We start from the raw sequence: 17179 nt of genomic DNA on the forward strand, positions 1-17179 counted from the left end.
ACACTGCAATGAAAATTGTAGCCTTGAAATCTGATTTAAACATCCTACTGGAAGATAATCCAATAAAGTAAGATGAAAATCTACTTAAAATTTAAAGCATCTTAAACAGGTGATATAAAAGATATCTTAAAAATCACAAATGGTGGAATAAAAATGCAGAGGAAAAAAACCAAGAGAGCAATTACAAATATTGTATGTGGCTAATTTCATGTGATATTGTAACTTTGGTAACTTTTGACTCTAAATACTGAATCCCTTTCTTCTGTAACCAAGATTTTATCAGAAATAAGACCTATGTTTGAGGACCCAGCAAAATTAGAGAATAATTAGATCGAAGTCCTGAGTCCAGAGAGAAGATGGACTATTTACATTATACCAATTTGGGGACATGTATTTCAGTATTAACAGAAAGCAACTATTTATAGAAATATCTTCATGAAAAGTGTAGACTTCAATCAACCCGCAGAAAAATTAGTTCAAAAAATTTGCAAAGCATATCAGACGAATGGAGGGATCCTCCTCCTGGTAGTGAAATTCCATAAAGCCTTCTTTACTTCCTCGTTCCTGAGGCTGTAGATCAGGGGATTCAACATGGGGATCACTATTGTGTAGAACACAGAAGCCACTTTGTCCTGACCCAAGGAGTAGCTGGAACTAGGTCTCAGATAGGTATAGATGGCGGTGGCATAGAACAGAGTTATCGCTGTCAAGTGAGAGGCACACGTGGAGACGGCTTTGTGCCTCCCCTGCCCTGAATGCATGTGGAAGACAGAGAAGAGAATGTAGGAATAGGAGGTGAGGATGATCAGCAGAGTCCCGGCCAGATTCGCACCAGCAAATGCGGAAAAGATACTTTCATTCACGTGTGCGTCAGCACAGGAGAGCCTAAAGAGTGGAGGGCTGTCACAGAAGAAGTGGTGAATGACATTGGAACCACAGAATGGCAAGCTGCCTACATAACTCGTGTTAACCATGGAGTTCAAGAATCCTGCCGTAAAAGCCCCTGCTGCCATTTTGAGGCAGGCTGTCCTGGACATGATCAAGGAGTAAAGGAGGGGGTTGCATATGGCCACGTAACGGTCATAGGCCATTAAGCCAAAGAGGATGGCTTCGGTTGTGGCCAAGGCGATAAAGAAGTACAATTGCAGGAAGCAGCCTGCGAAGGAGATGGTTTTCGTCTCTGACAGTAAGTCTGCCAGCATCTTTGGGGTGATGGCGGAGGAGTAACAGACATCCACAAAGGACAGGTTAGCCAGGAAGAAATACATGGGTGTGTGAAGTCGGGAATCAGTGCCGATTAAGAGGATCATCCCAACATTCCCCAAAACTGTAAGGGCGTAAATCCCAAAGAAAAGCAGAAAGAGGATGATCCGTAGCTCCATGGTGTCTGCTAATCCCAACAGGATGAACCCCTCCAGCGAAGTGTCGTTCTCGCCGCTCATGTGTTACAAATGCAGTTTGCTGAAACTTGCATTAGGTGTCAATATTGTCAATATTGCTTATGGGAAATAGAAATGTGAATGGGGTTATTCATGCATCGGAAAGGAAAAAACAACCTAAGGTAGTCCAACACAGTAAATAGAGTGATCCAAGAAGAAGAAACAGGGGACAAACAGAGAAGCCTTTGAACTTAATCAGCAATTGTCTGTACTGAATCTGAATCTGGGCTTTGGGCCTCTCGACTCACTAGTGCAAGGCCACAGACATGTCACTCAATTTCTGCAAAAGCAATACATGTTGTACTATTGTCTGTCTACAGTCCGTGCCCAAATCCAAAGGATACAAGTGTCCTTGCTGATGTCTCTCTCATTCTCTGAACAGGTAAATGAGTTTAACTCAGTTTTTTTTCTCCTCCAGACTACTCTGAATTTCTCCTGAAGACCGTTCCTCAACATGGCCTCCCAGAAATCACTCTTGTGTACGTCAAACAGCAACAATCACGACCATTTCTAATAGTCAATTTTTAGACTCCATCTTATCCTTAGAAATGATTTTGTAGTGTTCTAAAAGTGGAACACAATATTGTTCTCATTAGAAAGAACATTGTCGAATCAGCATCCTGTCGGAGCAGACATGCTGTCCACAACAGTGAGTGACAGCATGAAAAATCCTGATCACTTCCTTCCCAGCCCCTCACCTGTGTGATCTTGTTGTTTCTTTTTTATTAGGAGATTTCAAATCAAATGGAGCTTACAGAAAAAGGAAAAAATTTTCATTTGAAAATGAAATGAAATGCAATACTAATTCAATTTACCCCTCTGCAAAAATTGAGATTTCTTCTGAGTACATACGTATCACTGCCCTTATGTTTTGTGTTCAGAAGGAGGAGTGGGTAACCACGGGAGCTAGATTATAGGCTAATTGTGAGTCAGTCCTCCAGAGGGAGACAGTGCAGTCTCCAGAGCTCACTCAATATGATCACTTGCTGATAAACGGAATCCATGTGTGGGGCTTGCATCAGAAAGTACTTTCTGACCTCTACGTTATTTAAAAAAACAGTATTGACAAGAAAAATCATACTTTCTCATTGAATATTTATATTGCCTCTCCCTTTTTATTTTTAGCTTACTCCAAATGGGTACATATCTCAGTACCAAAGTATTATTTTTCCCTCGCCATCTCAGTAATGGAAAGAATCATTAATCTTTTCTTTCCCTGTTGTGTGATATTGTGTTTTTTGCGTTTATGTGTGTATGGGGGGGGGCATGTGTGCGTGGGTGTGTATGTCATAGGCATATACACATGTGCCCCTTCCTTTGTCTGGGTAAGAGTAACTTTCCATTCAACTCTGTCTTGAGTAGAATATATAAGAAGGAAAAACTAACTCCACTGCACAATGTTTATTTTTTTATCTTTTTTTAAATCTTTAATTATTTATTTATTTTTTAATTGTTTATTTTTTCAATATATGAAATTTATTGCCAAATTGGTTTCCATACAACACCCAGTGCTCACCCCAAAAGGTGCCCTCCTCAATACCCATCACCCACCCTCCCCTCCCTCCCACCCCCCATCAACCCTCAGTTTGTTCTCAGTTTTTAAGAGTCTCTTATGCTTTGGCTCTTTTCCACTCTAACCTTTTTTTTTTTTTCCTTCCCTTCCCCCATGGGTTTCTGTTAAGTTTCTCAGGATCCACATAAGAGTGAAAACATATGGTATCTGTCTTTCTATGTATGGCTTATTTCACTTAGCATCACACTCTCCAGTTCCATCCACGTTGCTACAAAGGGCCATATTTCATTCTTTCTCATTGCCACGTAGTACTCCATTGTGTATATAAACCACAATTTCTTGGGAATCCTGGGAAGATGGGGGCGTAGGAGGACGCTGGGCTCACTGTGCGTCCTGCTGATCACTTAGATTCCACCTACACCTGCCTAAACAACCCAGAAAACCGCCAGAAGACTAGCAGAATGGAGTCTCTGGAGCCAAGCGCAGACGAGAGGCCCACGGAAGAGGGTAGGAAGAGTGGAGAGGCGGTACGTGCTGCACGAACTGGCAGGAAGGAGCTGGGGCGGAGGGGTGGCCTGAGGGCCAAGTAGAGCCCCCGAGTCTGGCTAGCAAAAACAGAGGGGCCGGACGGAGTGTGTTCAGACAGCAAGAGGGACTTGACATCTGGAAGGTTATAAGCTAACAGCTCTGCTCAGAGAACGGGAGGGCTGGAGGACAACGGGAGGGAGAGTTGTTGAGCCCGGACAACAGAGCTCAGCTTGGTGGGGAACAAAGGCACTCAACAGGGCCATCTCCCTCGCCCATCCCCCAGCCAAAATCCCAAAGGGAACCGGTTCCAGCCAGGGAACTTGCTTGCACTGCGCAAACACCCAAGGCTGTGCTTCTGCGGATAAATCCCTCTGGCGGGTCTGACTCCCTCCCGGTGCTGCAGGGCCTCTTCCGAAATGGATCTCCGAAGGATAAGTGAGCTGAGCCTGCTCCTCCCGCTCGTGTGCACCTTGCTGATCCACCCCAGTTAATATGTCAGATCCCCAGCACCACAAGCGTGGCAGTGTGCAAGTAGCCCAGATGGGCCACGCCACCCCACAGTGAATCCCGCCCCTAGGAGAGGGGAAGAGAAGGCACACACCAGTCTGACTGTGGCCCCAGCGGTGGGCTGGGGGCAGACATCAGGTCTGACTGTGGCCCCGCCCACCAACGCAAGTTATTCAAGACAGCACAAGGGAAGTGCCCTGCAGGTCCGCACCACTCCAGGGACTATCCAAAATGACGAAACAGAAGAATTCCCCTCAGAAAAACGTCCAGGAAATAACAACAGCTAATGAACTGATCAAAAAAGATTTAAACAATATAACAGAAAGTGAATTTAGAATAATAGTCATAAAATTAATCGCTGGGCTTGAAAACAGTATAAAGGACAGCAGAGAATCTCTTGCTACAGAGATCAAGGGACTAAGGAACAGCCAGGAGGAGCTAAAAAAATGCTATTAATGAGCTGCAAAATAAAATGGAGACAACTATGGCTCGGATTGAAGAGGCAGAGGAGAGAATAGGTGAACTAGAAGATAAAATTATGGAAAAAGAAGAAGCTGAGAAAAAGAGAGATAAAAAAACCCAGGAGTATGAGGGGAAAATTAGAGAACTAAGTGACACACTAAAGAGAAATAATATACGCATAATTGGTATTCCAGAGGAGGAAGAGAGAGGGAAAGGTGCTGAAGGTGTACTTGAAGAAATAATAGCTGAGAACTTCCCGGATCTGGGGAAGAAAAAGGGATTGAAATCCAAGAGGCACAGAGAACTCCCTTCAGACCTAACTTGAATCGACCTTCTGCACGACATATCATAGTGAAACTGGCAAACTACAAGGATAAAGAGAAAATTCTGAAAACAGCTAGAGATAAACGTGTTCTAACATGTAAAGGGAGACCTATAAGACTTGTGACCAATCTCTCTACTGAAACTTGGCAGGCCAGAAAGGATTGGCACGAGATCTTCAATGTGATGAACAGAAAAAATATGCAGCCAAGATTCCTTTATCCAGCAAGTCTGTCATTTAGAATAGAAGGAGAGATAAAGGTCTTCCCAAACAAAAACTGAAGGAATTTGTCACCACTAAACCAGCCCTACAAGAGATCCTAAGGGGAATCCTGTGAGACAAAGTACCAGAGACATCACTACAAGCATGAAACCTACGGACATCACAATGACTCTAAACCCATATCTTTCTATAATAACATTGAATGTAAATGGACTAAATGCACCAACCAAAAGACATAGGGTATCAGAATGGATAAAAAAACAAGACCCATCTATTTGCCGTCTACAAGAGATTCATTTTAGACCTGAGGACACCTTCAGATTGAGAGCGAGGGGATGGAGAACTATTTATCATGCTACTGGAAGTAAAAAGAAAGCTGGAGTAGCCATACTTATATCAGACAAACTAACTTTAAATTAAAGGCTGTAACAAGAGATGAAGAAGGGCATTATATAATCATTACAGGGTCTATCCACCAGGAAGAGCTAACAGTTATAAATGTGTATGTGCCGAATACCGGAGCCCCCAAATATATAAAACAATTACTCATAAACATAAGCAACCTTATTGATAAGAATGTGGTAATTGCAGGGGACTTTAACACTCCACTTACAGAAATGGATAGATCATCTAGACACACGGTCAATAAAGAAACAAGGGCCCTGAATGATACATTGGATCAGATGGACTTGACAGATATATTTAGAACTCTGCATCCCAAAGCAACAGAATATACTTTCTTCTCGAGTGCACATGGAACATTCTCCAAGATAGATCACATACTGGGTCACAAAACAGCCCTTCATAAGTATATAAGAATTGACATCATACCATGCATACTTTCAGACCACAATGCTATGAAGCTTGAAATCAACCACAGGAAAAAATCTGGAAAACCTCCAAAAGCATGGAGGTTAAAGAACACCCTACTAAAGAATGAATGGGTCAACCAGGCAATTATAGAAGAAATCAAAAAATATATGGAAACACATGAAAATGAAAATACAACAATCCAAATGCTTTGGGATGCTGCAAAGGCAGTCCTGAGAGGAAAATATATTGCAATCCAGGCCTATCTCAAGAAATAAGAAAAATCCCAAATACAAAATCTAACAGCACATCTAAAGGAAAGAGAAGCAGAACAGCAAAGACAGCCTAAACCCAGCAGAAGAAGAGAAATAATAAAGATCAGAAATAATAAAGATCAGAAATAATAAAGAAATAATAAAGATCAGATCAAACAATATAGAATCTAAAAAAACTGTAGAGCAGATCAACGAAACCAAGAGTTGGTTTTTTGAAAAAATAAACAAAATTGACAAACCTCTAGGCAGGCTTCTCAAAAAGAAAAGGGAGATGACCCAAATAGATAAAATCATGAATGAAAATGGAATGATTACAACCAATCCCTCAGAGATACAGCAATTATAGGGGAATACTGTGAAAAATTATATGCCAACAAACTGGACAACCTGGAAGAAATGGACAAATCCCTAAACACCCACACGCTTCCAAAACTCAATCAGGAGGAAATAGAAAGCTTAAATAGACCCATAACCAGTGAAGAAATTGAATCAGTCATCAAAAATCTCTCAACAAATAGGAGTCCAGGACCAGATGGCTTCCCAGGGGAATTCTACCAGACGTTTAAAGCAGAGATAATACCTATCCTTCTCAAGCTATTCCAAAAAATAGAAAGGGAAGGAAAACTTCCAGACTCATTCTGTGAAGCCAGTATTACTTTGATTCCTAAATGAGATAGAGACCCAGTAAAAAAAGAGAACTACAGGCCAATTTCCCTGATGAATATGGATGCAAAAAATCTCAATAAGATACTAGCAAATCAAATTCAACAGCATATAAAAAGAATAATTCACCACGATCAAGTGGGATTCATTCCTGGGATGCAGGGCTGGTTCAACATTCGGAAATGAATCAATATGATACATCACATTAATAAAAGAAAAGAGAAGAACCATATGATTCTGTCAATCAATGCAGAAAAGGCCTTTGATAAAATTCAGCAACACTTCTTAATAAAAACCCTCGAGAAAGTCGGGATAGAAGGAACATACTTAAAGATCATAAAAGCCATTTATGAAAAGTTCATGGCTAACATTATCCTCAATGGGGAAAAACTGAGAGCTTTTTCCCTGAGATCAGGAACACGACAGGGATGCCCACTCTCACCACTGTTGTTTAACATAGTGTTGGAAGTTCTAGCATCAAAAATCAGATAACAAAAGGAAATCAAAGGCATCAAAATTGGCAAAGATGAAGTTAAGCTTTCACTTTTTGCAGATGACATGATATTATACATGGAAAATCCAATAGACTCCACCAAAAGTCTGCTAGAACTGATACATGAATTTAGCAAAGTTGCAGGATACAAAATCAATGTACAGAAATCAGTTGCATTCTTATACACTAATAGTGAAGCAACAGAAAGACAAATAAAGAAACTGATCCCATTCACAATTGCACCAAGAAGCATAAAATACCTAGGAATAAATCTAACCAAAGATGTAAAAGATCTGTATGCTGAAAACTATAGAAAGCTTATGAAGGTAATTGAAGAAGATATAAAGAAATGGAAAACATTCCGTGCTCATGGATTGGAAGAATAAATATTGTTAAAATGTCAATACTACCCAAAGCTATCTACACATTCAATGCAATCCCAGTCAAAATTGCTTCAGCATTCTTCTCGAAACTAGAACAAGCAATCCTAAAATTCATATGGAACCACAAAAGGCCTCAAATAGCCAAAGTAATTTTGAAGAAGAAGACCAAAGCAGGAGGCATCACAATCCCAGACTTTAGCCTCTACTGCAAAGCTGTAATCATCAAGACAGCATGGTATTGGCACAAAAACGGACACATAGACCAATGGAATAGAATAGAAACCCCAGAACTAGACCCACAAACGTATGGCCAACTCATCTTTGGCAAAGCAGAAAAGAATATCCAATGGAAAAAAGACAGTCTCTTTAACAAATGGTGCTGGGAGAACTGGACAGCAACATGCAGAAGGTTGAAACTAGACCACTTTCTCACACCATTCACAAAAATAAACTCAAAATGGATAAAGGACCTGAATGTGAGACAGGAAACCATCAAAACCCTAGAGGAGAAAGCAGGAAAAGACCTCTCTGACCTCAGCCGTAGCAATCTCTTACTCGGCACATCCCCAAAGGCAAGGGAATTAAAAGCAAAAGTGAACTACTGGGACCTTATGAAGATAAAAAGCTTCTGCACAGCAAAGGAAACAACCAACAAAACTAAAAGGCAACCAACGGAATGGGAAAAGATATTTGCAAATGACATATCGGACAAAGGGCTAGTATCCAAAATCTATAAAGAGCTCACCAAACTCCACACCCGAAAAACAAATAACCCAGTGAAGAAATGGGCAGAAAACATGAATAGACACTTCTCTAAAGAAGACATCCAGATGGCCAACAGGCTCATGGAAAGATGTTCAACGTCGCTCCTCATCAGGGAAATACAAATCAAAACCACACTCAGATATCACCTCACACCAGTCAGAGTTGCCAAAATCAACAAATCAGGAGATTATAGATGCTGGAGAGGATGTGGAGAAACGGGAACCCTCTCGCACTGTTGGTGGGAATGCAAATTGGTGGAGCCACTCTGGAAAACAGTGTGGAGGTTCCTCAAAAAATTAAAAATAGACCTACCCTATGGCCCAGCAATAGCACTGCTAGGAATTTACCCAAGGGATACAGGAGTACTGATGCATAGGGGCACTTGTACCCCAATGTTTATATCAGCACTCTCAACAGTAGCCAAATTATGGAAAGAACCTAAATGTCCATCAACTGATGAATGGATAAAGAAATTGTGGTTTATATACACAATGGAGTACTATGTGGCAATGAGAAAGAATGGAATATGGCCATACAGAGAAAGACAGATACCATATGTTTTCACTCTTATGTGGATCCTGAGAAACTTAACAGAAACCCATGGGGGAGGGGAAGGAAAAAAAAAAGAGGTTAGAGTGGAAGAGACCCAAAGCATAAGAGAGTCTTAAAAACTGAGAACAAACTGAGGGTTGATGGATGGTGGGAGGGAGGGCAGGGTGGATGATGCGTATTGAAGAGGGCACCTTTTGGGGTGAGCACTGGGTGTTGTATGGAAACCAATTTGACAATAAACTTCATATATTGAAAAAAATTTTTTTTTAATTTAAAAAATTAAAAAAAAATAAAACACAATTTTTTTTATCCATTCATCAGTTGTTGGAGATTTAGACTCTTTCCATAATTTGGCTATTGTTGAGAGTGCTGCTATAAACCTTGGGGTACAAATGTCCCTATGTGTCAGTACTCCTGTATCCCTTGGGTAAATTCCTACACTGGGCAATGTTTAAATAAATACTAAACACTGGGTAAATAATAAAATGGATAAGGAAACTTTTTTTTAATTTCAGAATTGTGCTGGTGTTTACAATTGTTGTCTATTATTCAGATACTAAAATGGGATGACATGACAAGTTTTCCAGATCTAAACACAAGAAAAGGGTGCCTGGGTGGCTCAGTCATTTGAGTGTCCGGCTCTTGATTTTGGCTCAGGTCATATTCCCAGGGTTGTGGGATCCAGCCCGCAATGGGCTCTGGGATGAGTGTGGAGTCTGCTTAAGACTCTCTCCTCTCTCCTCTACCACTCTCCCTTGCTCGCACTCAATCTATCTCTAAAATTAAAATACATAAATACACACACACACACACACACACACACACACACACACACAAGGAAAGCAAAGTGAAATAAACCACATTGGGTGTTCCTATGCATGGTGAGCCCATTTGCATACAGAACTCATAACATGTTACTCTTTTCAATTTAATACCTCAATTAATCTTCCACACCCATCTTTGAAGTTCTTATTATTATTTTACACATGTTGCAGTGGAGATTTGAGACTATTAAATGACTTTTTAGTAGAAAAACCGTTAGCAAGTAAGGTAATCAATTTGAGTACAATCTATACTGGAGGGAAATAATGCCAAGCTACTTAACTTCCCATCCCATCCTATTTTATGCTAGTCACTTAGAAGATAACAAATATGTATATGTGTGTGTGTGTGTGTGTGTATACATACATATATATATTTACTAAAGCAATGAAAATTACACTATATACGTTAGTGTACATTTCACAAACTAAATCAAAATTACTTCTGTGTGTTACTTGGATATATGTGATTCTTGAATATTGATGTTTCATTCCTTCCAACTTGTTTATTTTTCCAACTTTGTGATGCTCATAGGTTTTGAAGGGTAGCTCTATTTGAATTCATTCACCTCATCACTGATGAAAATATTGGCCAAAACAAAGCCCAAATACATACACTTCAAATACCCTTCATTAATTTTAGTAAATGACTTACTCAAAAAAAAAAAAACATCAAATAAGGCAAAATATAGGGTTCCATCTGTGTTTTTATATAATGAATTTGAATTAAACATTCAACTGAAACAAAAGTCTGAGGGAAATAAAAAAATAGAAAAAGTGGAGAGTATATAGCAAACAAGGAAAAAGCATATTACATTCACGAAGAAGGATATAGTAAATATTATCAAGGACGTAAGACAAAATGGAATGATAAAACACACTCAGTAGAATAATGAAAAGACTCAATGTTTTACAGTTTAAATTTATTTTGAGCTAAGTAAAATATGTAATATTTGGAACATTTTTACATAAATGCATTAAATAATAAGCAAGAAACTAGAATAATTTAAAAATATGTTTTACAAGTAACTTGTATTAATGAAACAATCAAGATTTAGATAGGGAAAAGATAGTCAATGAATTACAAAGCAGGCAAGATAATTAAGTGATCATCCCTCCCAAAGTTGGAAGCATTTGGAGACACTGTGAAGAAGATTCAAGAAACATAGGAAGGGTGAATTGGAGAGCAGAGCACATGGCCTCACATGCGTATAAATGTGACAGATAAATGCCAAATCTCATAATAACTGGATTTTATCTCTCATTGTTTCAATTTCTAAGTTTTAATAGAAATTAAAGCATTTAAGGAAAGGAATATACTATTATCATTTACTTGTGCAACATCTCTGTCTGATCTATGGATCTACCAAATATCCAGGGCAGAGAAAAGAAAGAGTCCAGTCAATGAGCAGCCAGCTGGTGCAGAAGAATGTGAGCAAACTGCTCAGTCAAGGAGCAAATTATGTCTGAGGACAACATGGTCATTGTCTGAAGAGTGCCCTAGGCCAGGAAACCCCTACAGACCTGGAGAGGAAGAGTTCGGTGCATGGGTGCAGAGACCATACCGATGACTCCATGTACACCTGTCTGGGCAAGGTCACTTATGTGGATCTTAGGAGACATTGGAATACAAGCGGGATGACCTGTTTGTGACAGGACACAATGTATGTGATGTCCCAGTTATCATGGACATCACTACTATCATGTACAACTTTAGTGGCAAGGGTAAAGGTCACGGGTAATCTCTGTCTGAAGATTATCCATGTGGTCGTCCCCCATGCAAGCATTGGCACCCATCAGTTTCTAAGTAGCCAATTCCCTGTTTGCCTTCATACTAATAATGCTTACTTTCAAATATTAGGTTAAGTTAATTTTATTGGCAAGAGATAGACACATTTTTGAGCTGAAATCCATGAGCTTATTGGAAAGAAAATATGTCAGATTTAAATATTGAATATTGATCTCTCCCTTTGTAACTATGTGTGGATTAAAATACATAGCAGCTGAATGTGTGTATGTGTTATTCTGTTGATGTGTCAGTGAAAGCGAGACAAAGAGGGAAAAGGGCTGGAAATTTTTGAGATGAAAGGAAGTTAAATATGGAATAATTACAAGGAAGTTCTATGGCCTCATGTAAGTTTGGTAATTTACCTTATGCCTCAATGGTTACATATATTTGAACACTATAGACTGTAATTACTCAGAAAATATTCTAAAAAAAACCTGTAGGCTTGAATCAGCCTCTGAAAATCAATGAAATACTCAGTTTTGTTCAGAGAATCAACCAAACAACCATAAAAATGGAGGGATCCTTGTCCTGGTGCTTACGTTCCATAAAGCCTTCTTTACTTCCTCGTTCCTGAGGCTGTAGATCAGAGGATTTAACATGGGGATCACTACTGTGTAGAACACAGAAGCCACTTTGTCCTGACCCAAGGAGTAGCTGGAACTAGGTCTCAGATAGGTATAGATGGCGGTGGCATAGAACAGAGTTATCGCTGTCAAGTGAGAGGCACACGTGGAGACGGCTTTGTGCCTCCCCTGCCCTGAATGCATGTGGAAGACAGAGAAGAGAATGTAGGAATAGGAGGTGAGGATGATCAGCAGAGTCCCGGCCAGATTCGCACCAGCAAATGCGGAAAAGATACTTTCATTCACGTGTGCGTCAGCACAGGAGAGCCTAAAGAGTGGAGGGCTGTCACAGAAGAAGTGGTGAATGACATTGGAACCACAGAATGGCAAGCTGCCTACATAACTCGTGTTAACCATGGAGTTCAAGAATCCTGCCGTAAAAGCCCCTGCTGCCATTTTGAGGCAGGCTGTCCTGGACATGATCAAGGAGTAAAGGAGGGGGTTGCATATGGCCACGTAACGGTCATAGGCCATTAAGCCAAAGAGGATGGCTTCGGTTGTGGCCAAGGCGATAAAGAAGTACAATTGCAGGAAGCAGCCTGCGAAGGAGATGGTTTTCGTCTCTGACAGTAAGTCTGCCAGCATCTTTGGGGTGATGGCGGAGGAGTAACAGACATCCACAAAGGACAGGTTAGCCAGGAAGAAATACATGGGTGTGTGAAGTCGGGAATCAGTGCCGATTAAGAGGATCATCCCAACATTCCCCAAAACTGTAAGGGCGTAAATCCCAAAGAAAAGCAGAAAGAGGATGATCCGTAGCTCCATGGTGTCTGCTAATCCCAACAGGATGAACCCCTCCAGCGAAGTGTCGTTCTCGCCGCTCATGTGTTACAAATGCAGTTTGCTGAAACTTGCATTAGGTGTCAATATTGCCAATATTGTTTATGGGAAATAGAAATGTGAATGGGGATATTCATGCATCGGAAAGGAAAAAACAACCTAGGGTAGTCCAACACAGTAAATAGAGTGACACAGGAAGTGGAAAATTGGGGGACAAAGAGGTGAGTTTATGAGCAATTGTCTGTGTGATGTCACTAGTGCAAGGCCACAGACATGTCACTCAAATTCTGTAAAAGCCACCTGTGTTGGTCTATTCTTTCATTCCAGCTAATAGCTGAATTCAATTGATAAATATATCCTTGCTGAAAACTCTCTAATTTTGTGAACGTTTATGGGAGTTTAACTCAGATGTATTTTTTCCCACTCAGGCCCACTCTGGATATTCTTTAGTACCAAAATTCATTCGTTGCCTGCCAGAAATCATTCTTGTCTACCCAAGGAGCAACTATATTGACCATTTCAAACAACCAATAGGTTGTCACCTCTCATAAAAGTTTAAGAACGATTTTGTGGTGTTTTCAAAGTGAATCGAGGGACGTCTGGGTGGCTCAGTCGGTTAAGTGTCCTACTTTGGCTCAGGTCGTGATTTCATGGTTTGTGGGTTTGAGCCCTTCATAGGGCTGTGCTGACACCTTAGAGCCTGCTTCCGATTCTGTGTCTTCAGCTCTCTCTGCCCCTCCCCTGCTCCCTCCCTCCCTCTCTCTCTCTCTCAAAAATAAATAAACCTTAAAAAATAAAAGAAAAAATAGAAGTGAATCAAGCAATCGTTCTTGTGACAAAGTACACTCTCCGTTAGCATCTTCTAGTAGCAGGCATGCTGTTTGTCCACCTCAGTGCATTACGGTGCCAAAGCCTGATAAATTCCTTCCTCATGTCTTACCTGTGTAGTGTAGTGTTTTCTTTTTTATTAGGAGTTCTCAGCTGAAGCTCCGAAAGAAAAGAAGAGCATTTTCATTTTTAAAATGCAATGCTATGCAATCCAAATTTGAATTAACTCTTTGTTAAAATTTAAGACACCTGGAAAAATACACATTTCCATGCTTTTATATTGTTTTTCATAAAGAGACATGGGTAACCATTGGAACCAATTTATGAGTTTTCATTGTTAGTCAATCCCCTAAAGGCAGAAACTCCCGTCTCAAAGGAGAACACAATATGATCACATGCAGATCTATGGACTCAAACATTATGTGGGACCCTTCACCACAGAGTACTTCTTGATCTCTATGTTACTTTAAGGGCTTGCCAAAGTAATTGATGAATCACTATATTATACACTGCATGTTGACTACGCTGGAATTTAAAGGAATTGAAAAATTGTCATTTGCCAAAAAAAAAAAATTAATTGGTTATTTGTTTCCTCTCTCTATGTATTGGTAGTTTATCCCAAATGGGTACATGGTCAACCACCAATTTATTATTCTTCCCTTGCCTTTTTAATAATTGAAAGAATTATTCTTTTCTTTTCTCTTTGTGCGTACATGTGTTTGTGATGTGTGTGTATGTGTGTGTGTGCATGTGTACAAGCACACACACTTTTTCCCTTTGGGCAAGTTTTATCCTTCAACCCAACTCGAGTCCTGAGTGAATTTCATGACAATGAGAAACTAAATCCATTGTACCATGTTTAAAGAATTACTACGCCCTGAGCAAATGAGGCAATAGATGAGAAAACTTAACTTCTTTTTTTATGATTTTAGAGTTGTGTTGGCTTTTTGCAATTATTGTCTGTGATTCTGTCCCTAGATGGGGGTTAAAAAAACAACTTTCCATATCTAATTATAAAGAAAACAAGATAGCCAACAAATACACGGGGCATCCGTATGCACAGAGTCTATTTGCATAGAGAACTTGAAATATATTACATTTGTCCACTTAAATTCCCAATTAATCTTCCACACCAGTCTTTGAGGTTCACATTATTATTTTACACATTTTGTAGCTGAGGTTTCAAGCTATTAAATGACTTTTCAGTAGACAAATGGTTAGAAAGTGGGGGGATCAGTTTGATCACAATTTTCAACAGAAAGAATATCCAGCTACCTAACTTTGTTATCTTGTTCCTTTTTATCATAGTCACTTAGAACATTATAAATAAATAAATAAATAAATAAATAAATAAATGCACATATATGTACATATACACACACATATATACTGCACACATATGTTGCATGTATCTTCCAGTATATAGAATCTTCCAATCATTAGACCAGGGAGAATACTTCTAAAAAAAGGTCTCTAACATCATGCAATATATTGCTTGAAAACAACTTGATGTAAAGATGTCATCCTCATGCCATTAAAAACTACCTCCTAATTCATATATATATATATACATATATATGTATATATGTATATATATATATGTGTATATTTATATGTATATATGCATATATATACATATGTATGTGTATATGTATATATGTATATATATACATATATATGTGTATATATGTATATATGTATATATATGTATATATGTGTATATATGTATATAGGTGTGTGTATATATATATATATATATGTATATATATGTAATGTTTATTTATTTTTGAGAGAGAGAGAACAGGGCAGGGGAAGAGAGAGAAGGAGACAGAGGATCTGAAGCAGTCTCCATGCTGAAAGCAGAAAGCACGATGTAGGGCTTGAAACATGAGACCATTAACCTAGGTAAAGTCAGATGCTTATTCAACTGAACCATCCAGGTGAGCCCATAATATTTATTTAAAATGTGTATGAGTTATCATGGGAGCAAGGGAAGGAGATAATGTTATGAACAAAGAACAGATCAGTGTTATTCAACCAAACTTAAAACAAAGACCAAAAACCAATATTAAAATGGGGCACCAGGGTGGCTCAGTCAGTTAAAAGTTCGACTTCAGCTCAGGTCTTGATCTCGTGGTTTGTGAGCTTGAGCCCTGCATTGGGCTCTGTGCTGACAGCTAGGAGCCCGGAGCCTGCTTTGGATTCTGTGTCTCCCTCTCTCTCTGCCCCTTCCCCACTCACACTCTGTCTCCCTCTGTTTGTCAAAAGTGAATAAATGTTAAAAAAATTTAAAAATATATTACATTTATTGAACAAGAGATTATAACTGAAAATCTTGAGTTTCATTGGAGAAAAAGCAGAAAGGACAATAAATTTAAATTTTTTTTCCATTTAAAACATGGTTAAAAATGGTAAAATAATGAGTTGGAAGCTGTGACCTTTTAGTTTTTTTTTTAGTGTTTTATTTATTTTTGAGAGAGAGAGAGAGAGAGAGAGAGAGAGAGAATGAAGGGGGAAGGCCAAAGAGAGAGGGAGACACAGAATCCAAAGCAGGATCCAGGCTCTGAACTCTCAGCATAGAGCCCAGTGTAAGGCTCAAACCCAAGAACCGTGAGATCATGACCTGAGCTGAAGTCAGATGCTTAACTGGCTGAACCACCCAGATGTCCCTGGAAGCTGTCAGATTTTTAAAGTCAGGTTTACTGTACCACAGTTTTCCTACAGTAAATTATCACCATGTTTAAGTACACAGTTTCATGATTTTTGACCAAGAAAGTCTTGCAAACACCAGCACAATCAAGACAGAATATTGCTGCTAGCCTAACAAATTCCATTATACCCCTTTATAGACAATTCCATCCTTTTCTCCAATCTCTGACAACCAAGGGGAAACCATTGATGTGATTTATCTCATGCTTTTTGTCCTCTGCAGGCTATGATCTAAATGGAATCATGCTGGAGGAGGTCATTGAGAGGATGTGACCTCTAGTTGAGTTGTGATCTGAACCTAGGCAATCAGAGGCTCCTTACTCCTCTCCTGTCTTTGAAATGCATGTTCTACCCATTATTCCAATGTTAGCAGCCATGACAAGGATGTAGCCTTGAGAGAGTAAGGTGATGTTGAGATCTTCTGGACTGAAAGCATGACTAAATCCAGGTAAGGCCTCTGTATAAACTTTTAAATTTCCGGTGAGCAGGTGTAGCAACCTACTTGTCTTGCTTATTAAACCTGCCACCAATGGAGTGGTCTACCTCTTTCTTAGGTTTCTCTTTGCTATCCATGCTTGGGGTCAATTTGCAAACCAACCATAGCAATGTAGCCTTTTGAGTATGGCTTCTGTCCTTCATTGTAACTTTTGAGATTCAACAATGTTGTTACCTTTATCCATGTTCCCCCTTATATT

At 39.5% G+C, this 17179-nt stretch overlaps 2 protein-coding genes across 2 annotated transcripts; both read right to left on the reverse strand.

Annotated features, from left to right (window-relative positions):
* Nucleotides 1–601: 601 nt before the first annotated feature.
* On the reverse strand, nt 602–1442 carry LOC131488825 (olfactory receptor 5F1-like). Its single transcript, XM_058690670.1, is given in 2 exon segments — nt 602–637; nt 639–1442. Coding segments are annotated over 2 exon segments (840 nt in total).
* A 10709-nt stretch (nt 1443–12151) lies between these two features.
* Nucleotides 12152–12992, reverse strand: LOC131488826 (olfactory receptor 5F1-like). The gene is given in 2 exon segments (XM_058690671.1): nt 12152–12187; nt 12189–12992. Coding segments are annotated over 2 exon segments (840 nt in total).
* Nucleotides 12993–17179: the final 4187 nt, after the last annotated feature.

Source organism: Neofelis nebulosa, chromosome 10 (assembly GCF_028018385.1).
Source record: "Neofelis nebulosa isolate mNeoNeb1 chromosome 10, mNeoNeb1.pri, whole genome shotgun sequence".
Classification (NCBI taxonomy): domain Eukaryota; kingdom Metazoa; phylum Chordata; class Mammalia; order Carnivora; family Felidae; genus Neofelis; species Neofelis nebulosa.